Consider the following 21,068-nt stretch of genomic DNA (forward strand, 5'->3'; position numbering starts at 1 on the left):
TATTTGAGAGCTAGGAGGCCAAAGGAGTTACTAGATTATTTTCTTTCAACGACTGCAGGGAAAACATACGCCTTTGCCAAGCTGGCACCCATGTCAGATGAACAGAGGGTCTCCCCATTCTGTCATTTCCTTGGCAGTTAAAGCATCCGTTGGCTCAGCTGTTTAATGTGTAAGTGCAGTGTCCTGGGGGCCATTCTCCATAAGGCAGCAGCTACCCGACCGTAGTAAATTCAGTGTCAGGTCTGGATTCAGAGCACGCTGTGTCCCACTTTAAGAAAGTGCTCTGGGTCATGTAGCTAGCCTTAGAGATCTGTGCAAATGCTGGTGGTCCCTGGGGAGAAAGAGAATGGTTTTCTTTGAGCCATGAGCTCTATTTCTATTGATTCACAGGGTGGTCACCCTGGTGAGAATCATGTCCATTTCAGAAGCTTTGTTCCACTTTTTCAGTGTGGGGCCTGAGCATTGACATGGTTATGAAGCTACACAAGTGATTTTAATGTGCAGCCGGTGTTGAGAAGTCTCATAGGGAATGGCCAGGCTTATCAAATGTATGCAGAAACATAATAATACAAAATAAACACTTTCAAGTATGCGGATGGTGCTCATGCCCATGATCAGCGGCCATGCTTCTTGCATTAGAAAACAATGAGCAGTGAGAGCAGATCTGTGGTTAGTTCTCTTCCCTGTCCTCATTGTAAGCAAAGAAAAACTTGGTTAGATGGCCTTTGACTATGGAATAAGATAAGCCAATTAATCCTTGTGGGTACTGATCCTTAACTCTATTATATATAATACTCATTTTTTAAAAAAGTATATATTTTTATTGATTTTTTACAGAGAAGAAGGGAGAGGAATAGAGAGAAACATCGATGAGAGAGAAACATCGATCAGCTGCCTCCTGCACACCCCCTATTGGGGATGTGCCCGCAACCAAGGTACATGCCCCTGACCAGAATCGAAACTGGGACCCTTCAGTCCACAGGCCGGCGCTCCATCCACTGAGCCAAACCGGTTAGGGCTATAATACTCATTTTTATCAACTGAGAAAAGCTAAACCATCAAATGGGCACCATATCTCAACACTTGTTGACACCACTAATACTGAGCACTGAAGTGCATCTCAGACAGAAAGGGAAAAGATGGAGTCAGACACATGACTGGATACCCACTGTGTACCAGGAATTGCTTTCAGCACTGTGCATTTATTTTCACTTAATCTATAAAACAACGGTTTAGTTTTTTCTGTTTAGTAAAACTCATTTACCCAGTTACTACATGGAGTACACTCATTGCCATTTTTTCAGTTAAGGAAGTAACATGAGTCCACTACCTTCCCAGGACCAAAGGAATTGCGCCTTTAAACCCTGGTCTTCCTGCTTAGAACCTGTCAAATCTTCTGCAGTCTGAGTGAGACAGCACACCTTCCCAGCACCACCCCGAGAGGGAGGTCCCTACAGACCAGCTGGAGGGCTGACCTAAGAAGTCAAGTCATCGCCACTGGATTACTTGTCATCAACATAGCACCCTCTAGTTTTCCTGGCTCGTTTCCTTTATTCCTCTTCTCATGTTCTACTTGGTTTTTACAGATGATGGTGGCTAAAAGGATAATGCTTAACAGAGAAAACATCTTATTTATACAAATAATTTTTTTCTCCTTTTAGTGAACCATCAGGTTCCAAAGTTAATGAGTTAATTGGGTATTTCTCATCACACTTTTTCATTGTCAACTCTTTTTTCCAGGCTGTGTAGGCAATTGAAAAGGTGTTGCATTGCCTATTGTCCTTTGATGCAGTCTTGTTTTGCAAGCCATTGCTTTCAAATTTTGCTCATTGTTTTCTGATGTTCTTAAATTTGCAATAGGCTACTTGGATAGGATTAATGGTATCCTATATATAATAAAAGCCTAAAATGCTTAAGTGTCCTGTTGACTGGTCGGCTGTTCAACCAATCAAAGTGTAATATGCTAATGATATGCTAAGGCCGCTCAACCGCTTGCTATGATGTGCACTGACCACCAGGGGGCAGACACTCCAACCGACAGATTAGCTTGCTGCTCGGGTTCTGATTGGGACTGAGTAAGATGGGCCAGACACACCCTGGAGTCCTCCCACGCCCCTCCCCAGCTGACCAACCTCCCGCATTTCTCCGTGGCCCCGGTGGCGCACCAATGGGGTCCCTCAGCCTGGCATGCACCCTCTCACAATCTGGGACCCCTCGGGGGATGTCAGAGAGCCAGCTTTGGCCTAACCCTTCAGACCAGGCTGAGGGACCCCACTGGTGCCCCCTCAGACCAGGCTGAGGGACCCCACTGGTGCATGAATTTGTGCACGGGGCCTCTAGTGATAAATAATAATAACATTATTATTATTATTGGCAACAGAATTGAAGTCTGGACTCTAAGTGGTTTGCAGACCATCCATAGCTTTATGTAACCTTAGAGATTCATGATTGAGTGAACAACTGACATCTACAGGGAAGGTGATGCCTCTCCAGTTGCTGCCTAATTAACAAATACTTTCTGTCTGTGAACTGAGGATCTAAAGCAGAAGAAGGGACTTAGCCCAATGGAATGCATGTTTGCTCCCAATTACATATTTCTCACATTTTCCCTTAGAAATCAATTACTTTAAAAAAATTATCACAGGTTTTTGTTTTTCTAACAGAGATGTATTCCTTTAAGAGTATTTTCAGCAAAACATCTAAGAAGACAGCAAGTAGTATCTTTCTTCTGTTTAAACCCTTGTCCATTTCCATGATGTTCAAAGGAAATGCATCGCCAGGTCTTTGCTTCTAGTGAAAAATGGTAGGAAATATGCTGAATTTATAGAACAATATGCATGGCTGTCGGGGTCAATTTAAATTGCAGTGTGTGTTCATTCTCCATGCATACTATTAGTAAAAATGAAGAGTCTTCTCCCTCATCTGCACTTATTTAAAACAGGCCTTTCTTTCATTGAGGCGCCTAGGTAAGCTAGGATCCAATTTTACAAAGCCTTTGGATAAGGCCTTTCACTCCACATCTCTAATCTTCCCCACATCTTAATTCTGAGTTCTCATCACTCTAATAATAAGCAGACATTTCTGAAAATTGAAAAAAGTTTCAGTTCCACTTTTGTTTCTATTCCCTTCACCACCTCTCTTCTCTTAGGGCAGTAAACAATCAGAAAAGGTAGGGAGCCTAAGTCACTCTCTATTTTCTCTTCCTCTGACTCAAATGCTCTAGCCCAGGTAGGTGGCATTTCCCATTAGGGTTAGGGCAGACTTATGGAACACCACGGGCAGGACAGCCAGTGGGTTTGACTTGAGATATTGGGAAGAACATGGCCTCTCCAGCTTGGAGTGTCAATTATAAAAATCCACGTTAGCACAGACCATTGCCATCAGACAGGCCTGGACATGGTTCTAAATTAGTGTGTTGATAGGAATGGTACAGTCCGAATAGTGAGGCTAGATCAGATTTAAGATCTGATTTATGTAACACCGGAAAGTGTTCAACCAGCCAGGAGAGTCAACCAAGACTCTTTGTTTTATCAAGAATAGAACTGTTGATTTCAGTTTCTTCAACAAGGTGTTCCTACCTCTTATATTAGTCACCTCAAAGGATTCTTTTGTTTGTTTTTGTTGTCATTGTGGTTGCCTTACCTTCAGAGGTAAGTAGATTAATCATCGTTCTAAAAAGCATTGGCTAAGTGAGTCCCTGTGTTCTGGACATCTGTGGCCTTGTAAAGCTATATTCATTAGGAGAATTAGTTTGTTGAGGCAGATAGGATAGTCTAAGGGAGTCTGAGGTTTCACACTCTTCTGGGAAACTTTGTGGGAAGGATGAGAGACCTTACCTCCTTAGTTCCAGAATCCTTTACTTCAGCATCCCACTTCCTCTTTGGGACTGGGGTAGAGTTCTTCGCCTAAAAGATACCAACAGTTGTCTTTCTGGGAATCTTTGTGTAAATGACTAGGTCTGTGGCCTTCAACTCCCCTATGCCAGCATAATGGGTAAATTAATATGTTCCTTCTTGGCAGGAATGGAAACTAATTTTATTAAGGAGAGAAAAACATGTTGTACTAAATCAGTGATTGCCCCGGCAACAGGTACTCTCTGTACATGTTAGAAAAAGAGGGAAATGCTGTCACAGTTCTCTAGAAAGGAAGAGAGCATAAATCATTTCATGAAGTTTTTTTTTCCCACAAACCATAAATATGTATTAGACATCCATGGTCCTCTGTATAATCTTATCACAGAGTATAGTAGAAACTGGATGGTGAAATTAAATGCAATCTGCTTTATTACAATTATCTCTATTGCAGAAAGCCACAAAAAACACAGGGTACACACCCTATTTTAAATGCATTATTTCAATTTCGCTGCCTTGGTAAATCCACATTAACTAAGGCAAACACCTAAATGGGAACAAATTACTATCCCCCTGGGCCTTACTCAATTAGAAGTCAATAACATCCCCCAATTTATGGCAACTAAAAGTATCTGTAGACATTGACCCATGTCACCTAGAGGGTGAATGGCCACTGGTTTAAAATCACCTCCTTGTATTCGCAGAGCTTGTGGTGCCTTAACTAATCCACTGCCCACCAAGGGTAATATGCATAAGTATGAGCACGGAACTTTCCAACTTTTTGGTTGATAGGTTAATTAAGGTGATGACAGTTGGCGAATTTAGCCCACTTGGTGTACTAGTACATTAGTTATTTTTCTGGTGACAACCTATCCAATTAAATGAAAGGCTAATATGCAAACTCCACTGGGATTTCAACCTGGAGCTCCACCAGGGGGTGGGGCTGGGCGGACAATTGCCTTTGGTCCCTCTCCCAGGCCAGCCCTGCCCCTAATCCCCTCAACCCCCAGCTGATTGGCCCTGATTATGGAGGGCCAGCAGGAGGTGCCCCACACCAGACCTTTAGTTACACAAATAAAATTACTGATTTTTCTAGCTCTGGTATTTAACTGTGTAAGGTGAATTTTGGCAAATAAAAGAATACAAGGATCATATTTCAAATATTTACCTTTTTAAGTTAAAAAGTTATTTCGTAATTGTTTTGGCTGGGACCATCTTCATATAAGTTTATATGGAATTGGAAAGGGTTTAGAGTAGATACCCAGAATTAGCTCTGTGAAAACATCCCCGTGGTGAGGACATTTAGACACTAGGATGACACTGGCAGTGATGGAGGCTCGTGACCTGAGACTGAGGGCTCTGCCTGACAATGTGGAGGCCTGGCTCTTTGCCATTGTGTGGGGTGGATAACCTTTTTATCTACCTGACTTCATTTTTTTCAGCTGACCATTGATTTCAGTGCCCCTTAAATTCCCTCTAAGGTCCAGTCGTTCTGGAGTCTGGGACCAAGTTTTCTGTTGTGTGGAGGTGGGATGATTGTTGCGGGCCTTGGCTCTTCTAGTCCCAGGAGACTTTCAAGTCAAGACTCTGGGAAAGTAAGAGAACGAAAGACATGCGGATCTCATAAATCTTGGGGTACTCACAGGAAAAGCTTTTCTATGGTGAGTGTCAAATTCCTTATGACTCTAAAGGCTACCCACACTGAGTGGGGAGGAATTAGACTGTAAGGTCCTGGTTTATCATTAGCCTGGACACTTGGATTTTCTTAAAATAGGAGATCAGAGCTTTCAGAAAGTGTTTCTAGGTCTATATTCTGCTTTTTCTAAAGGATGCATATTTCTATTTATTCAAATTCTTTAATGACTCACCCGCAATACCTTCCCATTCGGAATAATAGATAAACAAGTCTTCCTCCAAGCATCCTTTCCTCTAAAATGGAGTTATTGAAGCATAATATTATGTTATCTATGTCTTATTGTTAAAAAATATATTATAAATATGTTATAATCTACTTATATATCTGGTGAAGGCCAGTAGAACTCCTGACAGGGAGGATTAGTAGAGGAGCACTCTGAAGAGCCACATTTTTCAGGTTAGACAAAAACTGAAGAAAATAAAAACAGCTGCTGCAAAATGGTCTATCTTGGTCAACAATCTGTCAGGAAGCAGTTGCTCCGCAGCCAGACCTGCCTCAAGATAAATCCACAGAGTCATTCGGTGGCTTCCATATTTACTCCTGTCTCTTCAAGCAGTTTCCTACCTGAGAATAGAAATTCTAAGATGATAAAACCTCCATCAAATTGGTTAGAGAGCCTTGGAAGAAATTTACTTCTCATTTTCTTAGCAGTTTATTTGGAACGATCTCACCAAAGTTTCAGATGAATGTAGCTGCAGACCAGTGATAGTAAAATGTCCCTGGTATGAATGTTACGCATCAGACCGTTGAAAGAATTGGTGTTGTGTGTGGACGTGGAAATGGTCCTCAACAGCAGGATGCGTCTCTGGGATAATGCGTGAGCAGGCGCCTCGGTCACCTGGACGTTTGTTAAAATACCAATTGCTGCGTCCGACTGATCCCCAGAGGTTATGATTTAGTCAGTCTGCAACGATGCGCCAAGATTTGACATTCCAGCAAACTCCCAGCTTTTTAAAGTTTCTGTGATGAAGATTTATCTGAAAACAATGTCTCATAATTTAAACTCCTTTTCTTTGTTCCCTTATACCCCCCTTGCGAGACCCACAAACTGACATGGGGTAGGAGGAGGAGTAACACTGGGTGAATTTGGGCTGCTGCTTCAGTTGGATGATGTGGAGTAATAAGTTATTGTAGATGAGACATAAAAGCACTTTCAGTGATAGGCTTGCAATTTTTTGGTAACTGATGAAGAGATTTTTGTAATCATGTTTAGTCCCAACCATACTACAGTAGTTGCATTTGCTAAAAACTCATACATCATTTGCTAAAAACTTAAATATTTAATGATAAATATTTAAAAATGTTTATTGTGTCTATCAAGATGAGAAAACCCTGGTAGCTTAGGTTAGATTATAAGTAGAAAATATTGTTAATTTATGGATTAAGATTGCCATCAAAGGGTTTAGGAATTAGGCGTTCAGATCACCCACTTAATACACAGGGCATTCATCAGGGGTGAGGATAAGGCATTCAGATTACTCTCTTGGGCAACTAAAACATAGAGGGGGGAAAAATCCTCTCTATGCTAGGCAATTATTGATCTCTGCTAATTGTCAATATGGTCTCTCTGTTGAATAAGCCTATCAACAGGATTAAATTTGAAACAGGAATATTTTAGGTAAAGCTTTAAGCCATCATTAGAAAAATTATTTACAAACACACATCTATGTAGTAAAAATATGTATGAACATCTACATGATAGATATAGATAGGTAATATATATATATAATCACTTTGAGTTATCATTTGACTTGACCCTACCTTCTGAATAAACAAGAAACTTAGAAAATGAAAATGTTGAATAAAAACTTTCAGAAGGCATTGGGTTTACCAGAAACATTAACCAAGGTGACAGGAACTGCTCATGATAATTCATGGTGTTGCTTAGGGTGATTTTGCTTTGCTCACTCTTATCAGTAAGTGAGCCTAAAAGTTTTAAACAGGCCTTTCTTGTGCTCTAGAAACTTAAAGTCAGTATTGAAAGAGATGTTCTGCAGTATTTTCTCTACCGATCATGACTTTTGCAATACCGTGGAGTGAGAGTTAAGATACTGCTGAGTAAATTTCATCTTCTATGAAGGATATAGACAGAGCACATGATTCAACAACAAATATATATTTTATGTTTACTGGGGACACACACATATTAATGTGACCCATAAAATGTTTTCAGATGGCTTCTATGTTTTGTTGCAATTCAAGTTTAAGGACTCTATGCATTTAATTATACTTTCAAATGGAGTGTTCTAATCAATGTCTGTATTAGCAATCCTTAAAGCAAGTTATGATTTCCATGTAGCTCTACTTCTTAAGTATCCTATCTTACTATCCTGCTGCTAACAGTCTAGTTCAGCATAATCAGCACAACTAGTTTTACTATGGATATCCTATATAATAAAAGGCTAATATGCAAATTGACCAAATGATGGAACAACCTATCGCTATGACGCGGCACTGACCACCAGGGGGCAGATGCTCAACACAGGAGCTGCCCCCTAGTGGTCAGTGCCTGTGGGAGCACTGCTCAGCCAGAAACCGGTTCAAGGATGGCAAGCACAGTGGCGGTGGCAGCGCCTCTGTGGCAGTGCTAAGGACCCCTGGGGGGATGTCCAACTGCTGGCTTAGGCCTGCTCCCCACGCAGTTAAACATCCCTCGTGGGCTCCTGGACTGCAAGAAGGTGCAGACTGGGCTGAGCAACCTCCCCACCTTGCCCCCTGCCCAGTGCACGAATGTTGTGCACCGGGCAATTAGTATAGCTATAAATTCTGTGGTGCTTCTTTATGCAGGTAAATAGCAGTGACAGTCAGAAGCAACCAAGGAGGAACAATCAATCCCTCTTAAGTAGATTGACTACAAAGTGTGTATCGAATTTCAGTTAGATTTGCAAAAATGTGGAAAATCATATTTGAATTTTGAACACTTCAGCCAGTTCATGAAAAGCTTGTTTCCTCTCATTTTTACCTCATGTGAAATATCAACATTTATTCAAGAGGATGTGTCCAAAAAGGACACATTTTTATAAACAGAATCCAAGTAAGGCATAATAGGTTCATTAATTTATTAATTATTCAATCATTGGGTACCTTTAATTTGCAAAGCCCTGTCAGGGACATAAAACAATTATAGTTGAATCCCTGTAATCTTATGCCTAGTAGTTAAATTAACAGCAATTTAAATAAATTTAAAATAGACATTTTATTTTAATTAAAACACATCTGTACTTTTGTTCACTAATATTTTAATAGAATAAAGTTTTTCTTTTAGTAAGTATCCACTGGTGGTAATTCTGTGTTTTCTCATTTACTTAAACCACACCCATAATGTACAAGTTTCTGTTTCAGTTTCTTTAAAGGTAGTTGCAAGGCAATCTAATTGCAGAATTCATTCATATTTTTTTCCAAATCTGTTATAGCCATTTTGCCCACATCAAGTTTGATAGTTGTTTTTTGTAAAAACAAAACAAAAACCTAAAGCAAAACTGAATATTTACAAAGTATTTTACTTGATTTTTGTAGGAATAGCTAGTCATATTTTAAATAGCCATATTTCATTAGTTTATGTAATATTTCAATCAAAATTATGTAATTACAGAACAAAAGTGTGGCATGAACGGGTTTGAGAATAACAAACTGACCCTCGGTAACTGTGCATTTCCACCATCCAAGAATACCTGAGAATAGTCTACTATGTGCATTAAGTTCATCATCAAGTTCATCATCAGTCCATCGTTAAGTAGAGATCGGTTAGGAGCTTCTATTGTCAAGTCCTATGAGGACCTACAATGTGCCGGGCTCTGTGGAAGGCCATTGCGCATCTCCTACACTGATGAATTCACAGTCTAGTGAGGAAGACAGATGTGTAAAGAAGTAATTGCAATATAGTATTGAGTGCTACAGGAGAAGAATGTGTAAGGGTCTGACATTGTGAAGGAAGGTTAGACTAACTCTATGGAGACAGGAAGAATAGAGCACAGTAGAGGAAATTTGTCCAGAATTTGGTGAAATGAATAAAATTTTGTCAAACTGGAGAGGGAGTAATCTATCCTAAAAATATGGGTTGAAGGCTCACAAACTCATGGAGATATGTAAGAAGAGGAAGCAGCCATGAACTTTGTTCCACTGGAGACCCCAGGATCCCAGGCAGCCTGTTATACTCACTTGAAGAGAAATATAAAAGGAGAGTTATGGAAGGACAGAAGAATGGAAAGGTTAGCTCCAGCCAGCTGTATGTATGTGTGGAAGGATTTGATGGATTGGGGAAGGCTTCCTGGAGGAGGTGACATTTGAACATTCATTATGCAATAAGCCACTTCAGGCAGGGCTGGTGCTATTGCTGAGTACAGCCACTCCTGCTTCTGATGTCTGGAGTGACCACAGAGATTGTTGACATAGATAAACGACCTTGAAATGTGTCTAGTAAACTTAGTGGAATATTTTCTTTCTGTGGTCATATTCTCTTATAGGAAACATTCTCATATAGAAGTGATGGGACGGACTCTCAAATTCTAAGTTTCTTTATTCTGGGAAAAACTTCAAACTTAGACACTGAAAGGTCTGGAAACCAGTGAGGCAAAGCTGAGGGAGGAGAAGAGTCTGGCATGTCACAGAAAAAGAGACATTTTTACTGCCCTATTTTGGGTCATATCTGCAGGGTGATTTGTTGAAAAGTAGCACATTCCCTAAAGAAGTAGGACACCTGGTAACCTTTATTTTCATAGAAAGACCAAATTTGGCTGTAGCCAGATTAGTAAGTAATTTCTGCTTTCCTGAAATTGTCAAAAGCCTACTTAGATCTAGTGTGGACCCTCATGACCCCCGAAATTCTGTTAAGTATAATCATTGAAAGTCTAATACTACTAAGTGCAGCAGTGAAACAATTAAGGTGCTCATCACTTGCCATGAATTAGTTTATTTTCCTTTATTAAGATGGTGAAGCAGGCTTCAAAGTGCAGCTGTCAGAACCCACTTGTGCAGAATAATTAGTGATGATGTCAGTCAGACTTCCACCGACAAATCAGAATTATCTAAACATCCCTCTTATAGCCCTTGGTTAAAAAATTAAAGTGGGGCTAATACAAATACTTTTCTGTTCCTTATGAAACTTTTTTGTGAAGACTATAGAATACCATGTGAATAAGTCACACATGTCCATCGCACATCAATGCCTCCCTTCGTGACATTGTACACAGTGCTTCTGATTGATTTATCCTTTTTCAAGGGTGTTTTGTAACTAGCCTGTGGAAGCAAGGATCTGATATCCTTGACATACATTTGACTACTTGACTCTAAATCCTACTGCCTCTCAGCATGGCCTGGGGGCCCTTGACCTCTCCAAGCCCCAAGTTTGTTATATGGAAAACAAGAACAAGAGTATTTGCCTGGCTTACCTCTTAGTGTTGCCATTGAAATAGAACAACAAAACTGCATTGTAAACTGCAAAACACTAGCCAACTTCAAAGTATGAACATGCACTTTTGTGTGACACTCATTGTGGACAATATGATGCAGTTATAGTGCCACAAAGGGCCAGTGTGTGGTATCAAGCTATATAAACCAGATTTGAACTGTTTTATGAATATTCACATCTCAAACAACATTAAATCTACTAGAATGCTTTCTTAATAACTTTACATTGGCAAAATATTTGAGTGAGCTGTTAAGCTTGTATGGTGGGATGTGTTTTACATTAAATTTAGCCTGAAAATATGAATAGATTTTTTTAAAATGAATCAAGTCATCTCTGTTAGCTAAAACTTCTTGATCATCACAGAAGCTAACTAGATCTAGAACAGTAGTTACCAAAGTGTGGCCCTTGAAACAGCACATCAGTGTCACCTGGGATGGTGATCAGAAAACCTGCAGAGAAGGTCCAGCCATCCACACCTTAACAAGCCCTCCGGGTAGAAGAACCGCTGATGCTGGAGTAAATAACAATGGGGAATTTAAATATTTGCATTTATTCACTTACTCAAAGAAATATTATAGATAACATCTATTATGAGCTAGAAGCTATTCTAGAAACTGGAGGTAGAGCAGTGAAAAAGATGGACTCAGAACCTGCCCTCGTGGGGTATGGGTTGTACATTGTGGTCTGGGGGGGGCAAACAATAAACAAACAAGTTAATAGTGTAATATGAAGTGGTGATAAACACTATGATGGCAAAACAGAATAAGGGGGTAGAGTATCAGAAGTCTGTTATTTTAGAAAGTGTAATCAAGGGGTGGGGAAGGTAGGAGAGGATATGGGCGGTGGGGATAAATGGTGATGGAAGGAGACTTGACTTGGGGTAGTGAATTCACAATACAATATACACATGATGTATTATAGAATTATATCCCTGAAACCTATATAATGTTATTAACCAATGTCACCCCAATACATTTAATAAAAAGATTACAAAAGGAAAGGAAGTGTAGTCAGAGAAGGCCCCTCCAAGGAGGTGACATTTGGGCACAGCCTCAGTGAGGTGAGAGGCAAAGCCATTTTCGAGAGGGCAGTGAGTGAGCTGGACTGGAAGAAGAATGCAGCAGGAACAGGAGCATGAGTGGGACGCCAGGAAGCCTGTCTCCACATACCCAGCCCATTCCTCTTTCTCTGCCAATGACTCTGCTTCTTCTGCCTTGGTTCGAATTAGAAATTCTCACTATTGATTGTGATTTTCTCAGACAATCTTCTGGTCAGATCCCCCTCCTGGCTTCCTGACTCTGATTCAGAGTCAAAGCTCTCCCAAACCGGGTCTCCTGTGGCCTCTCAGACCCATTCTCCCCACCACATCGTCACAGGCCAGCTCCACTTTTTCTTCCTCTTCTACTTCAAGGTTTCTGCTCCAACAGAGCCTTTGCATTTGTTCTTCCTTCTGCCTGGAACACTTTTCTTCTAAAAATTGTCTTGACTTGTTTCCTTCTCTCCTTCGGGCCATTACTCAAATGTCATTTTCTCCAAGAGTTCTTTCCTAAGAATCTGTAGAAAATGTCTATCCCTTAACAACAACAAAAAATGTCTATCCCTGTACTTTGTCCCTTAGCACTTACCAACATCAAATACATATTTTGATTGTTTTGTTAATTGTCTGTTTCCTTTTCACCAGAATTTAAGCTCTATGAGACACGATGGGGCTCTATTCTATTCACTACTGTTCTACTCACTACTTTATCACCAGCTCCTAGACCAATGCCTAACATAGTAAGTGCTTAATAAATAGTTGATGAATAAGTGGATGACTGCCAAGAGGTGCAGGATAATTTTCTGCAAAGCCTGTGAATTGAAGGTGAGTTTAGGGTGGGGACCTAAGACCATGAGGAAGGTTAGAGTTGGGGGGGAGTAAAGAATGTTTTAATAAGCTGTGAGACTTTCAAAACATGAGGCTTCTATCTTAGTCTTCAACCAAATGGCCTTGAGGAAGTCACTGAACCTTTCTGAGACTCTACTTTGTTATGTGTCATAAGAAGAGGGTGGTAGGAGTCAAGCTGAGTCAAGAGGCAGAGAGAGGACTAAACAGTGTCTGTGGGTGCTTCCAGTTCTTACTCGGTGATGCAGCGCCTAGAGCTCAAAGACCAGATATGTGGAACAGAGTATTTTATTATCTGTCGAGAAATTTATTTAACTATACCTGAGACTAAACATTGCGGTGTATGTGTGTCCCGATTCATTGTGAGCTCTGCTTCAGGGCCATGAGCATCTGAAGCACCAGTCCCAGAAGTGGTGCTTAAAGCACTTCAGTTGTCTTTATCATAAATCATAGGTATTAGCTTTCTATTGCTGCATAACAAATTACCAGGAACTCAGTGGCTTAAAACAACATGCATTTATTACCTCGCTGTTTCCTTTGGTTAGAAGACCATGCAGAGTTGAGGGGCTTCTTCAGACCACAAGCTTGAGGTCGTCTTCTAAACTCACATTGTTGTTGGCAGAATTAATGTCCCCGTGCACATAGACTTGATGGTGGTTTGAGTATTCAAGTCCAGCAAGAATAGATCAGATCCACCCACAAGAAAAGTCTTTTGATTAACTCTAGGTCAAACGATTAGGAACCTTTAGTACATCTGCACACTCTCTTTACCTTTTCCATAAGGTAATCTAGTCTTGGGAGTTGCATCCTATCACCTTTTCCATATTATATTGGTTAGAAACAAGTTACATGTACTGCTCATGCTCAAAAGAAGGGGATTGCATGGTCATGGGTCATCTCGTATTTCTGCCTATCATACCATAAGTGAGAGTGTGATAATTATCATGAGACATAAGAAATAACTTTGCATTTTGGAAATGAGTAGTATTCAGAATATTTGGTTGGCTAGAGAGGTTTTATGGGCCCCACTGCACCTGCATGAAGGATATTTGGAAGCTATTGGTTTACAATGCCTATTTTTATGCCTGCTTATGAATAAATGTTCAAGTTGTGCATAATTTAGTTTAAGATTTGCTTTCATGGAAAAGGCCACTTGATAGGAAAAGAGACCACAGCTAAGGTCTACTTCTAATCTCATGTGATCATGAATATTTACCAAACTATTGAGAAGCAAATTGGCCTAGCTCAGTTTACTTAAGAAAGGAATCATGAGGGCATTTCCATTGTACATTGTCACAAGTTTGAAGTTGCCAAGAAGGCTAGGTTAACAGTTAAATGACAAATTGTGTAGCAATTGGTGAAACTTAAAAATAGCACCATGATGATGTTGGAAAAAATATGCTCTGGGGAAACTCTTAAGTTAGAAAGCCTACCTCTTTATTCATCCCTAACTATCTTACTGAAGGAATCAACCTACCAACCTAAACATTCAGCTCTATATGGTTGCTGAATTTTTCATTTGCTTCAGTTTATGAGGGATGGATCTGACATTATCTAAAATCTTTGGTACCTTTTAAAGGAATACTTGACTAGAAAACTTTTAACAACATTTATTTAACTCTATCTGTGCTAATGATCCTGGAGTCTTATGTTATACAAGCATGCTTAATGAAAATGTTATAATATTTGATACCAGCTTGAAAATAGAACATAGAAAATTCTTCTAAAACTATCCAATTAAGTAATCTCTTATCCACTTTGCTAAGTGGAGAAATTTGTTAGGTAGACAATACCTTCTGCTCCAGACTTTATTGTTTTAAAATTCCCTAGTTGGGTTGAAAAAGAAACCAAACAAAGCAACCAGAAGGGAAATATTAGCAATATTTTCAGTCAGGTATGTCTTGAATCCATCGAAACCAAAGGTGTTGATTGATAACTGAGTATTTGCTGTTCTATAACTCCCTTAGCTCTTCCCTTTTTATTTGTTTATATTTGTTTATTGTGTTTCATGGTTGTTAATTAACTGATTGAGCATTCCTTCGATCTCTAAATTTCTTTAAAATATCAAATGTGTCTGTGACCACCATCAGCTGCAAACACAGCATCAATTAACTTACCAAAACAGAGTCTTTGGTGATTAATCTGTAATGACAGGGCTGTTCTCTCTACTGATTAAATTCATTATCAAGCAGCCAGAGGTAGAACACTTCCCAGGGAAGATTTATTGCTCTGGAACTACCCTTCTGCCTTGTGCTGATGAAGCTAGATCTGGTAAATAAGGAAGAGGAAAATGCAAGGCTAGTGTATGTTCCCAGTGCCTCAGCTCCAAAAACCTAAGTACAGCCTTAAGCCTACGTCATTCTAGTCACGCACAAAGCATTTGAAACTGTTTTGTTATCACAGTGGTGGGTGATGGGTCTCCACAAGGGTCCTGTGTGTAAGTCCAGCCAGGAAGATGGTTGATTGTCCTCGTTCTTTCCACACCCGCTTTGGTACCTCCTATGACCAGTGAAGGTGGACTTGGGTAATAACTTCCTCAATGGTTTCCTTGCCCATTCTCCCGTCTACAAGCCTATTCAGGGCCAAATTAATCTCCCTTGGTGTGATCTAGTCTCCCTTGTGTAAAATTTGCAGTCTATGATTCAAAATTATTCACACACACACCAGAATAGCCTTTTCCAAATCTAAATTGTATTAATTCACCCCTGTTTTACTTTTGAGCTATCATGTTTATCTGAACCCAAAGTGACTTCCCTCTCCTCTTACCAATGTGAGTTTTAGCATTTAAAGAACACTTTCTGTAACTTGACATGATTTCTGGATGGTTGTTTTGAATCTTCAGTAAACTTGTGGTCCAGAATTTTTCTTCATGGTGCCCTATATTTCATACTGGGTTAGGCAAGGAATATATCTATAAACAGTACTCTTTCTGGGATTTCTTGAGAAGATAACATGCATTTATTTAATCTATCAAGTTGCCTCCTACTCGTTCAGATCCATCCTCATCTTAAGATAGATGAAAGAGAATACCTCACCTACTGCTTAAAAAAATGCTATTAGGAGAGAGAGAGCAAAGAGTAGGGATACATACAATGAAATCCAATACCACCATACCACTTGCCATTGATCCTTATCCTGTTTTAGCTGGTTTGTTTAGATATTGGCAGGAGAAATGAGAGTTCTGTGCTACAGATCTTTCTGTGCAATTTTGATTATCACTCAAGTCTTCAGAGCATTTGTTTCCTTATTTTAAATTAATTATGTTAATACCTAACCCATAAGTTGCTGGGCAAGCTAAATTAGGGTAGTTGTATAAAACAACTTGCAAAATACCTAGCTTAAAAAATTACTCAAGAGATCTTAGTCTTCCCTGAAACTGTAAATTAGTCTTGGGGTAATGTTAGTGGGAGGGGAGGAGGCTGACTCTGACTATATTAATGGTTATTTAGGATATTATTTATATTGACATTGAATTATAGAGCATGGGAGATTTAATCACAACTGTGATTAGTTTGGAAGAGCCATGCTTTTGCTGAGACTGACCCTGGGCAGTGTACCTGTGGGTGGAAAGTGGGTTTAATCATTCAAGACGTCTTTGTATATAATAAAGGACAGGGGCACATATACTGAGAGAAATTTAATTTTGCAATTGACATCCATCCCTTTATAAACACAGTCTTAATATGATTAGATCTCAAAATGGAATAATAACAGCTTTTTTAAAGAGACCACCTTCAAAGCAAAAAAGTAATAATAATGTTGATGCTAATAAGCATTTTGACATTCCTTTTTCAGTTTACAGTTGAGTTTAACTTTTTTCCAAGTTGGTTGGGTAAGTTTCAGTGGGGACTGGAAGGCTGTTATAGGTATTTTGTTTGAATTCCTTTTTTCCTCTCTAGCATCCTTCCTCCTTAGAGTTCCCTCAACACCTGTCCCCATAAACCACCTGGGATTTCCCTTCCAGTCACTAGCAGGTGAGGCAGTAAGATTGAAGCCAGAGATAATGACTTTCCATTGTCACACTGGGGAAATGAATGAAACAACAAAATATCATCCTATTAACAATGGCTTGTTAACTGCAGGGGAGGAAGTATCTTCAACAAGATTCCTCAGAACCCAAACTCATTTTGGAAGTGCCTTTAACCTAGAAAGAATTGGGGGAGATGTTGCCATTTCCAAGAATATTTGAACATTTTCAAGAAATATTATTTATAACCTACACGATCTAGTGAGAAAGGAGGAAAAAATAGCATCAAGGGCACTCTGACAGTACCACAGGGAATTCCTACTGCTTGCCCCTCTGGAGCAGTTAAGTCTCCAGCATATGGACTCCAGAGGTCTTTGATGTTCATCATAGCAGTTTTATCTGTGAAGCAAATACTTCAGCATGATAAACAGTGAGATTTCCCAAAGGCAAGAGAGTTATGGCTTCTTAAAATGGAAAGTGTTACGTGTACTTGAGGAAAGCTGGTTAATGAATCTTGCTTGTAACTGTTGCCAAGGTTAAACTATCCCTATGGTAGAACGTCACACAAATTGTAAGAGCCATGGTGTCAGAGTTCTTCCTCCTTCTTTTCCTTTTTCTTCCCCTTAGGAATTCTGTGACCATATATAGCCATGGCATCAGCGTATAGTTCATAGGATTAAAGTTTTCTGTTTAGATTCATAGATGAAAGTCTGGAGTTGGATGTGATTATTCTAAATATTTCTTGATTTCTGGTAGCAAGCTGTCTAATCCTTCCTGCTCCAAGAGGGGCTTATCACCATTTTCTTCTCTGTAAAGTACTTGGCTTTTGCATCCATGCATTGGAAAAGCATTGACATCGTTCTGAGGAGAAGAAGCAATGCTTACGAAGTAAGAAATGGGCAGGACATTGCATTCTGATTTCATGTACGAATATAGCCCTGCGTTTGGTTCTCAGTGTCTGCCCAGGAGACAGACTCAGGACCTTGCTCTGTTGTAAAACTGTGTTGTCTGCCTGCAGGGCTGCTGCTAGGGCAACGGAGGAGCCAGTGATGTCACATGCTCAGAATCTGCCTGCCAGGACAGTGTTTGCACAGAGCAGGGCCAACTCTGCATGGAGACAATTTTGCATACCCCATCCCAAAGAAAGATAGTTTAACCTTTCATTCTTTCATGTTCCCCTTTAAATATATTTCTCTCTGTTTGTTGTATCTCCAGAATCAGATAAATTCTTATACTGGAAAGAGCTAGGATTTATTGAGCAGTTATTATGTGCAAGTTACTATGCACTGTGCTTTGCTTTCATTATCTCGTTCAGTCTTCACAAAAACCCTAAGAGACAGAAGATATTGTTTTCATCTTTTCTTTAGGAAATCAGGAGACTGAGGCTTGGTAAAGTTGACATAAAACTTTGGTAGATTCCATAGCCCAAGTTCAGAATCATCCAAAACTGCAGGCCACTTTCACAGTCAGGTCCATGATAGTTGATGCGGCTGTCCTGGGACTTTGTCTAACAACCTCTTTTTCTCCCTTATTTTTCCTCCGCAAATGCCATACTACTTCTAAAGCTGTGATATTGGTATGAAAGACAACAAGGAAGAAATTTAATTTGAGAATTCTTCTATTTTATCTAAAGCTGTTCACTAGACTGGCAGGAAATGCAGCTCTCTATGCTTAAAATCCAAGTTCTTGTGTGATGACCCTGAAATGAAGTAAACTGGGGTCATTCCTGGTGTGGGTCAGAGACCATTAGTATTATACCTAAAAATCCTTGGACCCTGGGCACAGTTTTGCACAAAAATATTTTTTCTGGTTATTGTCCCTTAAAACAAATCTTTCTGAAACTTGGAGGGAAGTGAAGGGGCAGAGAGTCTTAAGTCTCTCAAGTCATTAATCTGCCACATCTCTCCATGCCCTGTTTTCTCAGACTAAGAGCATCACATAAGCTTTTACAATTTTCTCAACTTCTTCAATGAAATTTATATGGATCTTATAGCTGTGGAAGTCTAAGGTTTGGTTTCAGATAATTACTAGTATGCTAAGTAAAAAAACTAAACAAAATCCAGTGAATTGAGAACCATGAGCTTTGGGTGAATTCCTCAATGTCCCAAGTTACTTAATTTCTCTGACCTTCAGTTTAGAGATGATAATGGTAATGTGGTCTTAATAATCCTATATAATAAAAGGCTAATATGCAAATCAACCAAACAGTGGAACGACCAATCGATATGACACACACACTGACCACCAGGGGGCAGATGCTCAACGCAGGAGCTGCCCCCTGGTGGTCAGTGCACTCCCACAGGAGGAGCTCTGCTCAGCCAGAAGCCAGGCAATGGCCGTGGAGGGAGCCTCTCCCACTTCCTTGGCAGCCTTAAGGATGTCCCTGAGGGGAGCAGGCCTAAGCCATCAGTCAGACACCCCCCGAGGGCTCCCAGACTGTGAGAGGGTGCAGGCCAGGCTGAGGGACCACCCCCTGAGTGTACGAATTTCATGCACCAGGCCTCTAGTACTGTTAACAATGTGGTTGTCATAATTCATAAGAACATAGGTGCTTTGTAAATTGTAAGACACTAATGTTTGTAATAATTTCTTGAGATACTGACCAAAGAATATAACACAGGCTTTCTTTTTTTATTGTAATATACTTATTGACTTAATGTATTTTGTAAACTTAACATATTTTGACATTTATTATTAGAGTTTAACACACTTTTAGCAAGAAGCTCAAGTCAGTCTGGTAAGAATAAGATATCTAAGCAGTACAGTTTTCACCAGGAGACCATGTTAGAGAATTTGGAGTAGGTTAGGCTATAAACAAAGTCACTTTAAAAATAATATTATGCCAGTGAAGCCAACACACAAGTTTGAGGTGAAATGAAGAGGAAAAGAGAGAAGAAATATATTTGAGAGTGTTTTTGATACATGAGGTTGGAGAGAGGGTTCGGTTTGCTGGAGGGAAATTTGGGAATGTAAATTGATTTCCCAGGGACCTGTTCTTTTCTCTTTTTAGCTTCTAGAAAAATGCCTGAATGCCTAAGAACTCATCAACCTATCCTGTGGGCCTAGAGCAGTGGTTCTCAACCTTCTGGCCCTTTAAATACAGTTCCTCATGTTGTGACCCAATCATAAAGTTATTTTTGTTGCTACTTCATAACTGTAATTTTGCTACTGTTATGAATCATAATGTAAATATCTGATATGCAGGATGGTCTTAGGCGACCCCTGTGAAAGGGTCGTTTGACCGCCCAAGGGGTTGCGACCCACAGGTTGAGAACCTGGTCTAGAGGAAACTCTGAAATGATTATCACTCCTGCCTGTACAGTGACTCAGTGACAGGCATAGAGAAAAGAAGTCCTTTCTCTTAATTTGTATCTGTAGTATATTTCTGTTGAACCTGTTGCCCAGAATTTCTATCCAGAATTTATAAATGTGCAGCTACTAGTATTAGGTTGCCACATCTTTCCAGACCCTGTTTTCTCAGAGCATCACACAAGATTTTACAATTATCTCAACTTCTTCCCATCTTTGTGGTCTTATTTCATAAATCTTTATCCTTAAAGATATCAGGCTGAAGGGGGAATTTTGAATTATTACTTCAATATTTCTCCAGTGCTTTGCCTCATTTCTTTTCTTGCTCAGCAGTAGTGAAGTACAATTTATTCTCATGATGTTCAGTTTACAACATTGGCTGCCAGGCTTACCCCACAGATGATTCCCTTAATTGGCTCCAGCCAATGGCTCAACAACTTAACCGGAAAGACATTTATAAAGGCTGTTAAAGAGCATCCAATGGACTTGCCAGGATTCTGTTTCCTGCTCACCCCATGGCATTGGCGCTAACACGTATCGGAATGGCTGACAGCCACAGGCATAAGGACAGGGGCTCTGGGACTGACTAATCCATGGCCATATAAGCATTACCTAAACTACTGAGACTTGACTGGAGTCCAGTAAAACATCCCAAGACAACTGATGACAGAAAAATAAGACAGAATTCCTAAAATTAGCATGGCACTCACTACCCATTTTTTTTTTTCTTAAAGTGGAGCTGTGGAAGCTGATGCATATTAACAATTAAAAGATTATGTGCTGATGCTTCTGTTCCTAACTTAATGCTTTATGGTCTCCGCTGAGGGCTGTCATGCAGTTGGTAGATCCCTGGCATGGTGGAGGTTTCACAGATGGAAGCAACCCATCTTAGATGATGACTACGTGGAAAGAACAGTAATAAAAGAAAAATGTTTCTCAATTTTAAGAAAAGGGAA

General features: G+C 39.9%; 1 protein-coding gene across 8 annotated transcripts in view; it reads left to right on the top strand.

Annotated features, from left to right (window-relative positions):
- Nucleotides 1-21,068, top strand: part of LOC102766425 (sodium/calcium exchanger 1) — a 128,738-nt gene that overhangs the window by 74,387 nt on the left and 33,283 nt on the right. Inside the window, exon 3 of one of the 8 annotated variants that reach the window (XM_015557946.1) lies at nucleotides 20,446-21,062. The exons of the other annotated variants lie outside the window; for them this stretch is intronic. Within the exon in view, the coding sequence (XP_015413432.1) occupies nucleotides 20,446-20,515 (70 nt within the window). The 3' untranslated portion in view covers nucleotides 20,516-21,062. Of the gene's footprint in view, nucleotides 1-20,445; nucleotides 21,063-21,068 lie in introns of those variants that run through there. 8 annotated transcript variants of the gene reach the window in all.

The sequence above is a fragment of the Myotis davidii genome, unplaced genomic scaffold (assembly GCF_000327345.1).
Source record: "Myotis davidii unplaced genomic scaffold, ASM32734v1 scaffold6, whole genome shotgun sequence".
In the NCBI taxonomy this organism is placed as follows: domain Eukaryota; kingdom Metazoa; phylum Chordata; class Mammalia; order Chiroptera; family Vespertilionidae; genus Myotis; species Myotis davidii.